The 14793-nt window shown below is 42.3% G+C and overlaps 1 protein-coding gene across 2 annotated transcripts; it reads right to left on the minus strand.

Annotated features, from left to right (window-relative positions):
• Nucleotides 1–25: 25 nt before the first annotated feature.
• On the minus strand, nt 26–14532 carry rab3gap2 (RAB3 GTPase activating protein subunit 2 (non-catalytic)). 2 transcript variants are annotated; one of them, XM_072365618.1, is made up of 35 exons: nt 14145–14532; nt 12950–13038; nt 12568–12685; nt 12409–12490; nt 11797–11844; nt 11623–11698; nt 11027–11128; nt 9959–10058; nt 8849–8947; nt 8488–8636; nt 8267–8346; nt 7846–7938; nt 7619–7758; nt 7272–7467; nt 6988–7131; nt 6685–6767; nt 6536–6600; nt 6348–6438; nt 6095–6216; nt 5783–5993; nt 4946–5043; nt 4673–4781; nt 4394–4554; nt 4106–4280; nt 3717–3884; nt 3442–3548; nt 2728–2794; nt 2483–2553; nt 2356–2391; nt 2179–2253; nt 1637–1852; nt 1385–1474; nt 1082–1306; nt 805–969; nt 26–704 (listed from the first exon to the last, which is right to left on the minus strand). In XM_072365618.1, the coding sequence occupies exons 1-35, from the start codon at nt 14251–14253 to the stop codon at nt 552–554; spliced, it is 4113 nt and encodes a 1370-aa protein (XP_072221719.1). In that variant the 5' UTR covers nt 14254–14532; the 3' UTR covers nt 26–551. The 2 variants fall into 2 exon arrangements, with proteins under 2 accessions (XP_072221719.1, XP_072221718.1); XM_072365617.1 differs by having other exon boundaries at nt 6670–6767.
• Between the last annotated feature and the right edge of the window lie 261 nt (nt 14533–14793).

Genomic DNA, 14793 nt, shown 5'->3' on the forward strand with positions numbered 1-14793 from the left:
TGAAGCTGCATCAACACAACAAAGCTTTTGAGAAACCTCTTTATTCTGCATTCAGGCCCAGTGGGAGCAGCTGGACTTAGAACTACAGAATAGAAGGTGTACAGTCCTGTCTGCATGTGGAAATAAAAACTAAGCTTCTTATTCATTTAGGATACATGTTTTGTTTGTAAAAAGGAGAAATAACCGATTATAACTGTGACTTGGCAGGACATCTGATTTTTAAGTCAAAACAAGGGTTAAGTGACACCAAAACGAAGCATACTCCACTGCTCCATAACCATCAAATATATCCTGACAGTACTCTTTAATAACAGAAATATTCAATACAATTTAATTTACATGCACAAAAATATGATGGATTAAAAAAAAAAAGGTTAAAAGCCACTATTTAACACTGGCTTCTAATCAAAATTAGCATGATCTGAATGACAGGACCTCCGTGATAATGATGGCAGGAGGGTGAAAAGCCTTTTTATCTTTAGTTTGCAGAGTGTCTCTTTTACACAGAAGGTCTATGAAGACTCCCTTTGCCTGAATCAACCCCCTACACATCAGTCCTCAGTGGTGAGGACCTCCACAGCTTCCAGAAGGTGCAGGGCCAGGCTGTACTGAGCGTGGTTTTCTGGCAGTATTTCAATCAGACGGCTCACCAGCCGGCTGGTCTGAGGCAGAGGGACCAGGGGGCACCTCAGCTCGCTGGGGTCCTGCAGCACACAAAAGAAGCCACATTGCACACTGATGTGTCTTCACATGAGCTTAGTATCACATAGGTAACATCAGTCAGTGCAGTGCTGTGTATCCTACCATAGCCTTCAGCCATGTACAGAGGGTGGGGGGCAGGCGAGCCAGCAGCTCCATGGAAGCCTGTGTCTGGCTCTGGCTGTGGAGCAGTGAGTAACTGAGCCTCTGACCAGTCAGTACCAAGAGCTGGGAGCCCAGCACATCCTTGTCTTCCACCTCCAACATCATCTAGAATGCAGGACAACCAGATGTGATCAAGAAAAAGGTTTATCCCATTTATGCCATATCTGGTGCTGCAATCCACAACAAAATACTTTGACTCTGAAGCGCTGTCCTGTACCTCTTCAGCACGCAGATCAAGGCCTTGGTTGTAGAGCTCACAAACCAGGTGCCGTTGCAGGATGTCTGGGTTGACCTGCAGCAGGGAGCCCAGCTCCAGACACAGGGAAGGCCACCAGTCAGCCTTAGGTCCAGTAGAAGGCAGGGGAGCGGAGCTAGAAGCAGAGGCTGAGCTGGAAAGATCATCTATGGCCTGCACCCAGCCTGTCAGCACCCGGAGGAGGAACTGAGATAGAAGAGGGAAGTAGAAGTGAAGAGACAGATCTGGAGCATTGTCTTCTTCTGCATTTATTCCACCCCTCACCTCTTGTCGCAGTAAGACCAAGCCGGGGTCCATGTCTCCACTGGGCATCAGCTGGATGGTTGTCAGATCTCTAAAGAAAGCATTCTTACCCTATAACACACACACGTAAGTTAGCTGGCCGTATGCTTGCACAACCTCTGTCAAAACATATGGAATCATCATTCTTGGAGGATGTTCATTCAGCTCTTTGTTTGAAAAAAAGTGGAGATTCAGTTTCTTTGTCAGGGGTTGAACAGAAGTCTGTTAGCTCACCTTGCTATCAAAGAGGCTGAGTGGTTTAACTTTGACGCTGAAGTTCATGGCAGCATGCAGAATGGTAGCTAAAAGGCAGTGGTGTTGGACCAGTGGATAGTGGACACCTCTTTGGTCCAGGGCAAGTTCAGCTATGGATGCAGGGCCGTCAGCTCCACTCCACACCTCCTCCACAGACAGCTCCGGAGCAGGAACCTCGTCCATGGCAGAGTCCACCTGCAGTGATAAACGGCCTTTAATAATCATAGTTACAATACTCGGTGGTGATTATTCCAAAGAGATTAGCTATTAGTTTGCAGTATGCATGTGCTAGTACTTTTCAAATCAACACATCAAAGCACAGCAAAAGGCAACTAAACCAACAGACATTCACATGAATTCTCAGAATAAAGCCCAAAATCACATTCAATATGCCTGCTCAGTACCCTAATCCTTTTTATGCCAAGCTCTGGCCATTCTCCATGCTTTGCTCTGCAGTCTTTACTTACATAGAAAGGTATAAAAGACAAAGGGCTCTGATTCTTAACCAATAACCCAGTCACCTCCATGAGGATCTGCAGCAGCTGCACACAGCAGCCCAGGAAAGACGTCATGGCTTTGTCTCCCATCCCGACATCCTGTGCACAAATGCACGATTCCTTACTTGGGCATCTCAACACAAACATTCCATCTTTATAATGCTCTACATTTTAATATAAAATTTAATGAGTCCAACTTACCCGTCGACACAAGCGATCTTTGGGTGCTTTTCCCACCTAAGAATTAAGTGTATAAATTTGACGTCAAGCATCTTACCAAAGACAAAGCTCTGTTGCAGACAAAGATCACAGCATGTGCGTGTTTTACCTTCTCCATAAGGAAGGCAGCTGCTGAGAAACGCTTGACGATGAACGTACTCCACATCATCGTGGAAATACCTGAAAGAATGTCAGGAACTCCAATTAGAAGCTAATAACTGCCACTTCCATAAGCTACTGATTGATAAAGTGAGGATACCGATACGACTGCTAGTATTATAGTACTCTCACACTGATTTACGTGTCATTATTAACAATCATTCATTAGAAGAAATATGGAAAAAAGCTGCAAACCTAGTTGAATATGTGGACTGGAGACCAGCTTCAAATGCTCCACAGCCCAGGACAAGTATCGACCCTCCTGTGAAGAGAAACAGGTGTGACTTCAGATTAGAATATGCTTCTTGGCCTTTTGAAAAATAAGCAGTTTTCCACAGATCATGTGCTGAAAGGATGTTTAGGGTATTCTAACAAAATAATCTTCTCTGCGAAATATCGGGGGGGCAGTTTATCAACATGGATGTAGCAAACATTTCTGAATTACAGTAATGAATTCTGCAGCGAAGTCAGTCTGTACAGGAAGTGGGTTCTGCAGCAATGACTCGGAGCCCAGACGTTTTTTCTAGAATAGTTCAAATAAATACACTGGTCGGCCAAAACATTAAAACCACCTGTCTCAAAGTGCTCAAACAGCTCTGACTGTTGGGACATGGCTGCAAGATTAGGATCTGGCACTTTGCTTTGTTTTTGTTATGTGGAGGGCCATCCTACTCAGAACGGCTGCTCCCATTGGTCAGAAAACATGTACAGGTGATGAGTAATTTCATGTAAATGCCAGGATGTGAGGTTTTCCAGCAGAAAATTGTTATTATTTCAGTCTGTGATCAAATTTTTTAAGGCTGATTGGAGCAAATCTCATTTGGAGTCTCATTTGCTCCATTTGGAAAAAGCTGACATTTTCTATTAAATTATAGCTCAAATACAGGCAATTCTTGCGTGTCTGTGCACCTCTGAGTCTTTGTTCCACTGCACCACATACTCCCAGCAGCAGTGGGCAAAGACCAGGTCAGGTGAGAGCGAGTGTGGGAACCGCTGACATACTGCCACCAACAGCTCTGGGGAGCACAAGGAACAGTGTCATGGACATTACAGCCAAGGAAGGCTATATGATCCAATAACAAGATGGACAGATAAAGCTCTTCAATGTGATAGTTAGAGAGTTATATGATATAAATATGGATACATGATGGTTGCCAGAGCTGTTAATACTTCTTAGTCCTCACCTGTCTGGTCTGTGTTATTTTGGTTCTCCTCCTTCTCCTCACTTCTTCCTCTCAGCTCCTGTTTGCCCTCTGAATCATCATTTTCTTTCTTGTGGAGGATTTCCTTTAGTCGCTCAGGCACCATGTTTTGCCTGAACACCCATTTGGAGACACTGTCCGCAATGCCACCTTCACAGACAAATGTAAAAGGGAAAATAATGCAAACAATCTGTTTGGAGCTATGCCGGCCAGCGTGTGGCTGCTGATAAAGACAAAGTACTGTACGGTTTAGAGACTGCAGGGAGGAAGAAAACATGTGTAGGAAGGAAGGAAGGAAGGAAGGAAAAAATAGAAGAAAAATAAAGTAACAAAGCATCAAATTCTCCAGAATATTCTTCTTTCCACCCCACCTGTTCCTCCCTCCAGAAGTGCTTTTAAGGAGCATTGAGCTGCAGCGCCCCCCGCTGTTCCCTGAGGAGAAGGCACCAACATGAGGGTCTGAAGCACCAATACATCCTCCAGCTGGCGAACGCACACCACCCACTGCTCCAGCTCCAATGACACCGCCTCCCACTCAGACTGAAACTGTCAAACACACACAAAACAAACCAAGCCTGATCGTTTGCCTTCAAAAGCTGAGAACATTGTATTGTTCTCCAGTTACGATATCTACAAATGTGCTACAAAAGTTTCTCTACCTTGCTGTCAGCTCGGCTTGTGATGCTAGCCTTGGTGGCACGGTGAGCAACTAGTGCAGCCAGTAAAGCAGCAGCAGCATTGTGGGACTGGATGCAGGTACAGCGGACTTGCTGCCACCAGGGGGAGATAGACTGTGGGTCCCATGACTCCTCCACTGCACCTGAGAAGATGAAGAGGTCGTCTCATCTTTTCCAATCTGGACCAAAAACTTATGTGCACCCACATCAAACAGACATGCAAGAACAAAAGGTTAACACAAAGTGAAAAACAAGGCACACCTGTCATGTTGCTAAGGGTGACAAGTAGTGTGTGTAAGTGTCTGACAGTTTCAGCTGGTTTCTGGAGAACTTCCTTTTCCCTTTGCAGCCACACACCCAGCAGCAGAGACTGACAGGAAGGTAAGACAGGAACAAGTCAAGTTTCCCATTTATAACTACAACAAATCTATATTTTCACAACATGGGTTTATTTATTATTTCATTTCTTGAACACCTCCAGTGGCAAAACCCCTCATTTCAGCCCATTTCAGTAAGTCTCTTGTTACATCTTACCAGCAGCTGCTGTGGGCTGATGCCAGCCTGTTGTAGTCTGCCACAGACTTTATGGAGTGGGCTTCTGCCACACAGACAACCCCAGAAAATAAAGTTTCCTGCAAAGAACAGACAAGTATAAAGATCTCAGTCTGGAATTTGGCTCTGCAAAAAAAAACAAAAACTTGAATGTAAACTACATGATTCACAGAAAAAAAACGTTTTGATGCCCGATTGATGAGGTTTTGGACTTTTTCTAAAAAGATATCAATGTGCCAAAGGGCAGAAACGCCTTTTAAAAATACAATCTGACTGGGGACACACAATATCGTATTTCTGTAGATATTTTCTAACAAATTTAAATGGATTTCAAATGCGGACTAAAGGTTATAATCATCTCTCCTCTTCCACAGTGGAATCAATCTGCATGTCAGTGATGATTTTTTGCAAAGTTGGCAACTTATTTTATAACGAGCTGAGCTTGATTTATCAGATGCATTTTTCTTTCCATCTGCAAAGACGACACATTTCTACAACAAATGAAAGCCTGCATGTGTTTTGTAGATTAGAAAGAAAAGGAGGTGTAATTGGAGTGAAGCACATGTTGGGCTGGATCTTATGTACATCTCACCAGTCCATCACAGGATCATCACAGAGCCAAGACAAACTCACATCTATGATCAACACTGATGAACTGACAACCTCACCCCAGACTTTTACTATTGTTAAGGTTAATTTGTCTGTTTATATTGAGCATTTTTTAACAGTACGTGTAATGTTTGAGTTCTTTACAACCATGTAATAATGAAAAAAGAAGACTTTTGCAGCTGTGGCAGTTGTAAATATATGTTGCCTTACCAAGTTGGTTCCATTCGGTTTCAGACTTGCGAATCACCTTCACCTCGCCGTCCTCTGTACACTCCATCTGAGAAAGAAAAGCCTGGACAGGCAGAGGTAAGTCGGGTGAGTCCTGGGCAAAACAAACACTGGGTTTTGAGGTGAGCTGTGAGTAGCGTTGCAAGACTGGCCCAACCCGGGACAATTCCTCCTCTAGGCCTTCAAGGGAGTCCTGCAGGGTGGGGATGAAACATGAATTGGAGTTCAAAGGCATCAGTCTCTGGCAGCATTAGTGGATTTTAGGTGATACTCCAAAGAGGTGTCATTACGCACGTTTTCAGAGGAGGCCTCAGTGTCTGCAGCAAACTGCAGCTGCTGCATGTCGGTGTAGAGCTGCAGCAGTTTCAGCTGTGAAGAACAGAGCTGGAGTAATGAAGCATCTACTTCATCAGCAGCTGTGAAGAAGGAAAAAGAACAGGGGAGGAAAACATATTGATAATAAATTGAGCAATGGATAAAGTTTTAATTTGACTCGTTATACCTAATCTAACAAAAAATCAAATCAAGAACACAAAAAAAAGCATACCTTGTTCTTTTAAAGTGTCATTTAAGGCACACATGATGTTAGTAAGACAAGAGACAGGAGTGTTCTTATTTGATAGCAGAGATTCCAAAGCCTAAAAGGAAAGGCAGAAACTGGGGTTAGAATTTGACCTACTGATTCGACTGTACACAACTTTTAACTGGAGTATTAGTACCATAATAGTTTCAAACCTGCTTCTTGATGGCGGGATGTTTGATGTCAAGCAAAGCACTTTTTGCTTCATTCTCTAAAGTATCTGAAAAGAAACAAATGAGTGAAACAGATTAATGAATTCCGCATCACAGAGAGGCATTTTAGCTCTTACTCTGATGTCCCTTACCAGGATCGATGTCTCCGCTCTTTAGTAGAGTTGTGATTCTCTTAACCAGATGCATGTCTTTGGCACGTTCGCTCTTTTTGTCACTGAAATGGAGACACAAGAAGATGTCGTTAGTGTGGATTTCAGGCAGAATTAGTCACCCCCCCAAAATCAACAAGGTATCACTGCACAAATTGTTTTATAATTTCTTTAAAAGTAAATTAATGAGGAGAAATAGATTGATTCATTGTTCCATGTGTGAAAAAGTGTGGAAGGCGTTTGAGCGGATCCAGTGTCTTTTCTTTTTGGCGTTTGAGCACCGACCTGAGTGCGAGGTGGAAGGGGATGTTCACTGTTCTCAGGGCTCCTGTGGTGGGATCCAGCAGACACACCTGCTGCGTGTGCAGCTGCCAGCCCTGGCTGGTCACACTGTTCACTCCCATCAGGCGGTAGCCAGCATAAAGCAACCTGGAAGATCATGCAGACACATCAAATATATGACACACTTTTTATTGTTTACCATCCTTCAGATGGTTTGTTTGCATGTAGCATTTTGTCTTCAAGGCAACTCTACATTAGTAAAACTAACTAAACTTCATTGTGTATACCTGCAGTGTTTGCCCACAGTAAAAGCACCAACTCGAGGGCCCCGCTGCATGGCCCACACCTCCAGGATCCCCCTGCGGGGGGCATAGATGATGAGGAACAGCGCGTGGCGTCTGGGGAGGGAAGCAGATGGCGAGAACTCCCGATCACCACGTTCCTCTTTAACCTGCAGCCAACCCAGCTGGGCATCTCTGTAACCTAAAGTAAAGTTAAATTGATGATACACATACAGAATATATACATATATTTAATGAACACATTTTAGACTAATTGCAGGACTTGGAATTGATATGATTGAACACAAAGGTGGTTGAAGATGGATATGGTTTTTCTCTGGTTTTTCCCTCACCTTTCCACATCCGGATGGTAATGCCCCTGGCCAAGTCCAGCAGTGTTACTCGACCAAAGTCATCCGTCACTCCAGCCAGCGTGTTGCATGGAGACAGACATATAGATTCGCCATGACGCCGAGAATCTGGGAGACCAAATCTTGAAGAAAGAAGTCAAGTTTAAGGAAGAGGGAGGGACAAAAGCAAACTTGACCCTGCTTTTGCGTCGAGGCATCATGACAGTTACCTGATCCCTAAGGGGGTTGAGGGCTCCACTTTGGGCTTCTGTTTCTGAGGAGCTTCCTCTTCGTTCTTGTTCTTGTTCCATCCCAACCACCCACTGCGTGCAAGACAATGAACAAAGAAAAAGATTTAGGCACTTTGTTTGCAGCAGCCTGTCACAAAGAAATCGTTAAAAATGAGAAAAACTTTGAAAGACCTTCAGAAAACCTGCAAAAATTAGCTCAAGACCATTTCAATGACTACAAAAAGTCTGGGTGCCTTGAAGCAAAATATGAAGAAGTGGGATGGCTCGAGTTTGGACTAACCCAATTTTTCTTTCAATCAATGCACTACACAAAAAAGCTGGTGTGTTTAGTTTAGCCTCATTATTTCTTCAAAATGAATCACTTAATCACACACATATGTGAATATCTGCACAACCAAACCTGGCAGCACTGAAGAGGGCTGAAGTGAGTTTGCTGGCCACAGCCAGAGCCACGTGGGACAAGAGAGGCTGGGAGCTTCCCTGAGGATAGGAAAAGAGGAAACAAAAAGATGATCTGTGTGGGTAATGTCAGGGTAAAGGTCAACAACAGATATGTAACCACACTGTTCTTTATTTTGGGAAATGAAGAGTCCTTCTTACTTCTCCATCTCACAGACTCACCTCTACAGCATAGTAAAAGCCTGTGTATGGTCCAGCTCCTACAGTCACATACTGACTCATGGCAGGGGGGCTGCCTTTGACTGAAGCATGAAACCCACCAAGGATAGATGCATTCTTCATTTGGTCGAACACACACAGCGTCATAATGCCTAAAATCAGAGGATGTAAGAATCAGGTCAATCCCCTCTCAGTATGAGCCTGTTGTGCACATTTTCATGGTTACAAACATAATGAGGAATAAGTCTTCACATAAATGTTGCATTTGTTTTTGCCAGAGTGAAAAATGCTGTATTTTGATGTAGCTGTACAATGTAAACACTAAGTTTGAACGTCAATCATTATATCACAGCATGTCTCTTACCCACACTGCTGTGGTCCACGATGGTGTCCATTTCCTGCAGGCCCCACTTCTTGTAGGCCAGAGGAGGAGGCGGGACCACATCACTACCTGCTGCTGCAGCTGCAAGCAAAGAAGACAAATTAATGCTAAGAGATTCAATGACTTTACTAGAACACTCCAATTCAGTTCTTTTGCTGGGATGGCTGACAAACACTGTAATCATAACACCTTTCGTTAAAGGGGACATATTAAAAGACTGCACGTTACCCCACCTAGCGAAGTCAAAAAGAGATAAGTAGCTACCCTAGCTGATGAACACATTTGCCTTCTTACACATCATAATAACCAGCTGCCCAGTCCACTGTGGTAATCTAACTGCTTGAGTTTTAACTCCAACTCTAAAATGCTAAGAGCAAAGCACGCCAAATGTTCTGCTGTTTTGAGTTTTCCTGCACTGCCAGCGTCTGAGAGGGTGACGGTAATGTCTCCACAACATTATAGTAAGCAGAGTGTGTTGCCAGTGTGGTTGAACCTTGCTTCTTTTTCTCTATGCTCCCATATCTCACAGATGAATTTCTAAGAAGGCTGTTGTCAATTAAATATAAAACAAACTGTATGTTGATGACTTCTCTTGTCCATCCAACTGACTGTGATGTTGTCTTGTTTTTTTATACTTGATAGTCCAACTGGAATGTTATTAATACTTTGTTCAATAACTCAATTTTGCTCCTGTGCATGTATACCTGGACAAAGATGTTGGTCCAGTTAAATGGCCACATCCGGCTCCAACTGTAGCTCCACTCAACTGTGCATATAACCAAGCCCAGTAACTGACTTCAGATCACTACCAAATGCTCAAGAAAGCTGCTATAGTCTAGCTAAAAAGGCTCTAAAGGCTTTTAAATGGTGTGCATGCTGTGCAGTACAGTGTGTGTATATCTCACTAGTACCTGAATGTCTTGTAGCAAACACTATCCCATCGAACCAGCAAGTAAAAAAACACAGCTTCTGTTAACACACTGCGACACAGTACTAGATCAGATAACTACAACTATAACGCTCCTCTGCTAATAGGCACACATATCCCGCCGGGGCTTGTCGACACAGACACACACATCAAAGCAGCAGTACCTCTTGCGACCTGGTTCCTGCAGGCACGCAAAGATTGAAAGAGACTGAAGCCATCTATGGTGACCAGAGCGGCAGGGTACAGGATGCTCAGCTCTTCATGCTGCAGAAGAAGAAAAACAATTCAAGAATTTGCTGAGAAACATGGTGGGATCCAGTTGAAAGCTCTGCGTTTAGTACAATGATTATTTTTCATACACACGTGTGCTCCACAGGTCACAAACGGATCACATCATATTTCCCTTTTCCTTTAGTGTGATAAGCTTTTTGTGAACTCCCTGAAACACCTCATTTGAAGTCCAGGTTTCCCCCCTAACTTAATAAAATCTCATTTGTTGGCAACTGAATGTGTCAGTGTTTTGTGTGAATGTCACCCCTAAGGCTTTAAAACAGTGGTCTTCTCAGTAGCTTAACCCACAATAATTAGCAGCAGCACAGAAATGATTTGTTTTAAACTGTGACTCAGAAAGACTAACAGAGTTTTGTGTGATGGTGGAGCTTCTCGTCATACAAATCGTGACAGCAGAGAAAATGTCCACCGGTGAAGCAAAAGTGACATGATGTGAGAAAACTGTGAAGTGAACTATAAAGAACATACATGTTAGTTTATGTGCCGTTTAATCTCACATTGAACAGTAAATATTGCACATGCACTGAGGCTATTTCCATCACTTTCACAGGCATGTCTGAATGAAGGGTAAGTGGCAAATGTCTGAGTGCCATCACTTTAACATATAAGTGCAGACACTAAAGTTATGCATCTCGTGTGTGAAAAGTACTTATGAAATACATTTACATAATGACAGCCAAGAGGATAGTTTAGCAAGCCCCAAACAAAGAATGAGCAGCTAACTTCAATAAGTAAATCGCGAGAGTTTCAGACAAAAAGTAACAAGAGATCTTTTGGCATATGATCGGAGCATGAGGAAAATAAAGCGTTTCTAAACAACAGACAACATCAACCTCTAGAAGTACACTCTAAAAATAAATTATGAATATGGAAATTGCATATTATAGACTCTTTAAATGAGAACACAAAATTCTGACCAGTGTTTCTGAGTTATGAATTACCTGCTCTGTTACTCCAGGATGACGAGGGATCTCGTAAGTGCGACACTTGAGCCTCAACACAGGGTCCTCGTGCAGCAGCTGGGCCAAGAGCAGAACCCCGTTCTGATGAGACACAATCAACAGCTGTGTTTACACAGGACACTTTTAAGCAGATTACAAGATGAATCAGAATAAAAATGCCTCATGAAAACACTTCAGTCAGACCAGGCTCAATCCAAATGATTTTCTATTCAGATCAAGATGGACGTGAATGTTTGGAGATTGTCGAGCATCTGACCAAATATTTCTACGGTTTTCCATTTAATTCAATTCTCTTCCTTTTTATAAACAGCAAGAGAAGTCAGGAAATATGTTTTCTAGTTGAGAATTAGGTTGGGAAAACGAATATTTTTCTGCAGATTAGCAAATACTCAACTTTTCAGCTCTTTTTAGACATTTGTTGCGATTTGGCGCTACTTAAATAAAACTGAATTGAATTAAAATATTTCAATTAGTTGGAAGAATCATTTGCAGATGTAAACATAGCTAATGTTACAGCGAATACTGTCCTGCCTATCTGGAGGCCAAAATGACTGATTGAGAATAGTACAAGGTACCTCTGTGTAGAAGCGGACATAACCAGATGTGAAACCCACAACAACACATGTCCAGTCAGGGCGCCCGGTGGAGCTCCTACACACCAAAAAATAAAACATGGCATCTATACATACACACAGACATTTTGTACTTCCAAAGAAATCTCCTTAACTTAAAACACAAGTACTGCTTACCTCTTTTGGCTTGCCAGAGGGATACAAATTACACTGCTGACACACTCTCTGAAAACAAAAACATGTTTTCTAAATGTGTTCACACTCACAAACCTGATTCCAATCAAAATAAGACAGCATCTGGACTGTTTTTTATGTTTACACTGCTGAAAAGCATTTAAGTTGAATGCACTGAAAACATCACATTCATGTATAGAGGTCATGCACAACTCTGAGCAGCTTATCAGAGCATCTTTTCACCTCATCTAGGTCCTACAAAGGTTCTGAATACGTGCTCGCTTTGAGGTTGGAAGCATGGTTATCTCTCTGTATGTGTTGTGTGTATTTGAATTTGCATGCAAGTAGTTGCAGATTTGTTAACTTATTAACCAACATCCTGTATCTCTGATAACTGTCCATCTCAAGGGAAAAAGCTAATGTCACAAAATACAATTTTACTGATCACTGTATTTGGTATGAAGTAATAAAGTGTCAGCTGTGTTATTTTGGGCATCATCCTCCCTTGTTTTTGGTGGCTTAAACGTTTTCACAGTTCTGTTTATTCTTTAATCATCATCATACACTACTCTATTCTCTTTTCAGCATTTTCATTGGTAATAGTAATTGTCTTACCCCTCTTCAGTGCTCAGGATTCCACTCCAAGACACAGCCAGAGTCATCTCCTCTCTGCCGCCGTCATCTGTGCGCCACTTTGCTGGAAGAGTCAATAAACATTAAAATAAACGCATCACTGCTCAGGGACATAGAGCAATGTGTTTTTGAGTATCTGACCTGAGAGAAAGACAGCTCTCTGGTCACGAGCAACCACTAGCAGGTCGGAGCAGGGAGACAAGGACACAACGCAGTCCTGCAGCCAGGGATTACTCTGCCCACCAGTCTCCTCCTCCACCTGCAGGAGAATCAGCAGGAGAGATTTTTCAGATCTGTAAATTACCAGCAGCTCACGATCACTGCACATTATCTCCCTCAAGTCAATAAAAAATAGCTGCGTTATTTGTGAGTTATTTTTGTGGAACTCATCAGCCATTTTCCCTTTAAATTTAATCTCATTCTTCTGTCTTCAGTTGACCCTGGATTTACAACATTAAAGTCACCTGTTACTGTAAATACAGAATGAAATTCACATTTAGGAAAAAAAGAAAAGAAAACAGACCGATGTGGGAGAAGCAGATTCCTCCTCTTTACTGTCACCATTGTCCCACGCTGACTCCCAGTCGGAGGTGTCCCAAGTCAACTCATTATCTGTCAGGAAAGAAAACAGGATTCTGTAAAATAACTGGTTTAGTTTGTGAGGTCAGGCGAAGATAAATGTGCAGAAGTTTGGATAAAATCTGTCTGAGTTCAAGTCTTGATTTCAAACACATAACAGAATACAAAAGATAATCATTAAGGAAGCTCTGGGTTAAATGTGTTAATATGACAAGCCACATCTGAAAGATTATTCACATTTCTGAAAGGCCAATGCAGATGATTTGGGATATCAAAAGGTGAAGGTGCAGTTTACAACCAACTGAACACCACTCACCTCACACTTACCCTCCAAGTGTGTAAGAGAAACAATGGTGGATAGTAAAAAAGCAAAAGGTTCTCCCAAGATCCAGCAATAGGTTTTTATGTTCTAGGCTTGCATTTCAAACATGGTGTCATAAAAAACCTCACAAATTGTTCCTTTCAGGCTCAAATCAGAAATTCAGCCTTGCAAACCATAAAAGACAAATGACAGAGGACAAGGGAGGAAAGGGAGAAGAAGGTTTTGCATCTGGGAAACAATTCAAGATTACTGAGCGAACCCTGTTTAAATGACAAAGCAGAACCAAATCCTATTTATTATGATAAATTATCTTATCATAGCACAGTTTCTAGGGTTGTGTTACTGTGCTGAAAGATTGAGATCAAACATCATCCATCTGCATTCATGAATGTCGAAATTACATCTAATGCGAGGAGCATGAATGCGTTTATATTTGCTCTTTTTTAGTTCAGCATCTAGTTTTAATGCGTTCAGGTGCTGCTGTGGGATGAGTCATGGCAAAAAGGGCAGGTAAATTATCCTCATGTATCTTCTGTGTCTTAGAGCACAGACGACGCTCTATCCATCATACGCTTTGCAAAAGCTTAGGTGGTAATTGGGTCATGGCAACTATATAAAGGTTAGACGTCAGATGTGTATAGTTCACTGCTGAGCATTTTGATGCGGGCTCACAACACTGCTTTACTTATACTGTAAGCAGAAATATAACTAAGTGTAGCTACTTCCAGATGAGGCTAACTGGACTGCTGTGAGTTGAAATATAAGTTAAACAGAGAGACGTCCATCATCTTCGATTCTAGGACATCGGCAACTTTACCTGGTTTGTTCTTCTCCTCAACCGGCTCGGTTTTTTGGCTCTGGAACAAGAAGTCCCGGACCGTTTTGAGCTCTTGGAGCCTACAAAACTCCACCAAGCTGCAGGACATCACTATCTTGTCCCGTGAGGAACCAAGAAGGCGAGGAACCAGCCAGTTAGCCTTCTTGCTAACAGTCCAGTTGTGATGAAGACCAGCGCAGCTTCAGTCCGTTTTCCCGACCTACGGTTGTGTTAACTTTATGACAGCTTATTCACAAAGACAATACCTTATAACTACGCTGTGCGCACCCTTAAAATAATATGAATAACTCTCTGGTAGAGTTCTTTTACAAAAAATATGCAGCTTCCAGCCTAAACTGTTGATGACACATCGTTAGCATAATAACACTGATGTACTTCCGGGTTAAGGAAGCGGGTAAAAAAAACAACAACCAAAAAAAAAAGAAAAACAGATTTTTTTAACTTATGAAATATTGACCACCATGCTATGAAACTGTGTATAAATTAAACAAGTGAATCTACAGTTTGACTTCCTGGTGTTTGAAAACGCGTAATGGTTTGTTTATTCCACCAGAGGGCAATGAAGCTACGATTTTTAAAAAGCTTAAAATGGATTTTGTGCCTCTTCATCCTCCCAGCGCTCACTTAG

This window comes from Leuresthes tenuis, unplaced genomic scaffold (assembly GCF_036924035.1).
Source record: "Leuresthes tenuis unplaced genomic scaffold, fLeuTen1.0.hap1 SCAF_15, whole genome shotgun sequence".
In the NCBI taxonomy this organism is placed as follows: Eukaryota; Metazoa; Chordata; class Actinopteri; order Atheriniformes; family Atherinopsidae; genus Leuresthes; species Leuresthes tenuis.

What these genes read in the sequence shown, in the direction of transcription:
- rab3gap2 (XM_072365617.1), bottom strand. Translation starts at nt 14,253, where the DNA reads ATGTCCTGCAGCTTGGTGGAGTTTTGTAGGCTCCAAGAGCTCAAAACG. An exon ending in GCTTTTACTATGCTGTAGAG is followed by an intron (nt 8,347 to 8,487) that starts GTGAGTCTGTGA and finishes TCCTATCCTCAG; the next exon opens with GGAAGCTCCCAGCCTCTCTT. An exon ending in AGTGGAACAAAGACTCAGAG is followed by an intron (nt 2,795 to 3,441) that starts GTGCACAGACAC and finishes TTCTCTTCACAG; the next exon opens with GAGGGTCGATACTTGTCCTG.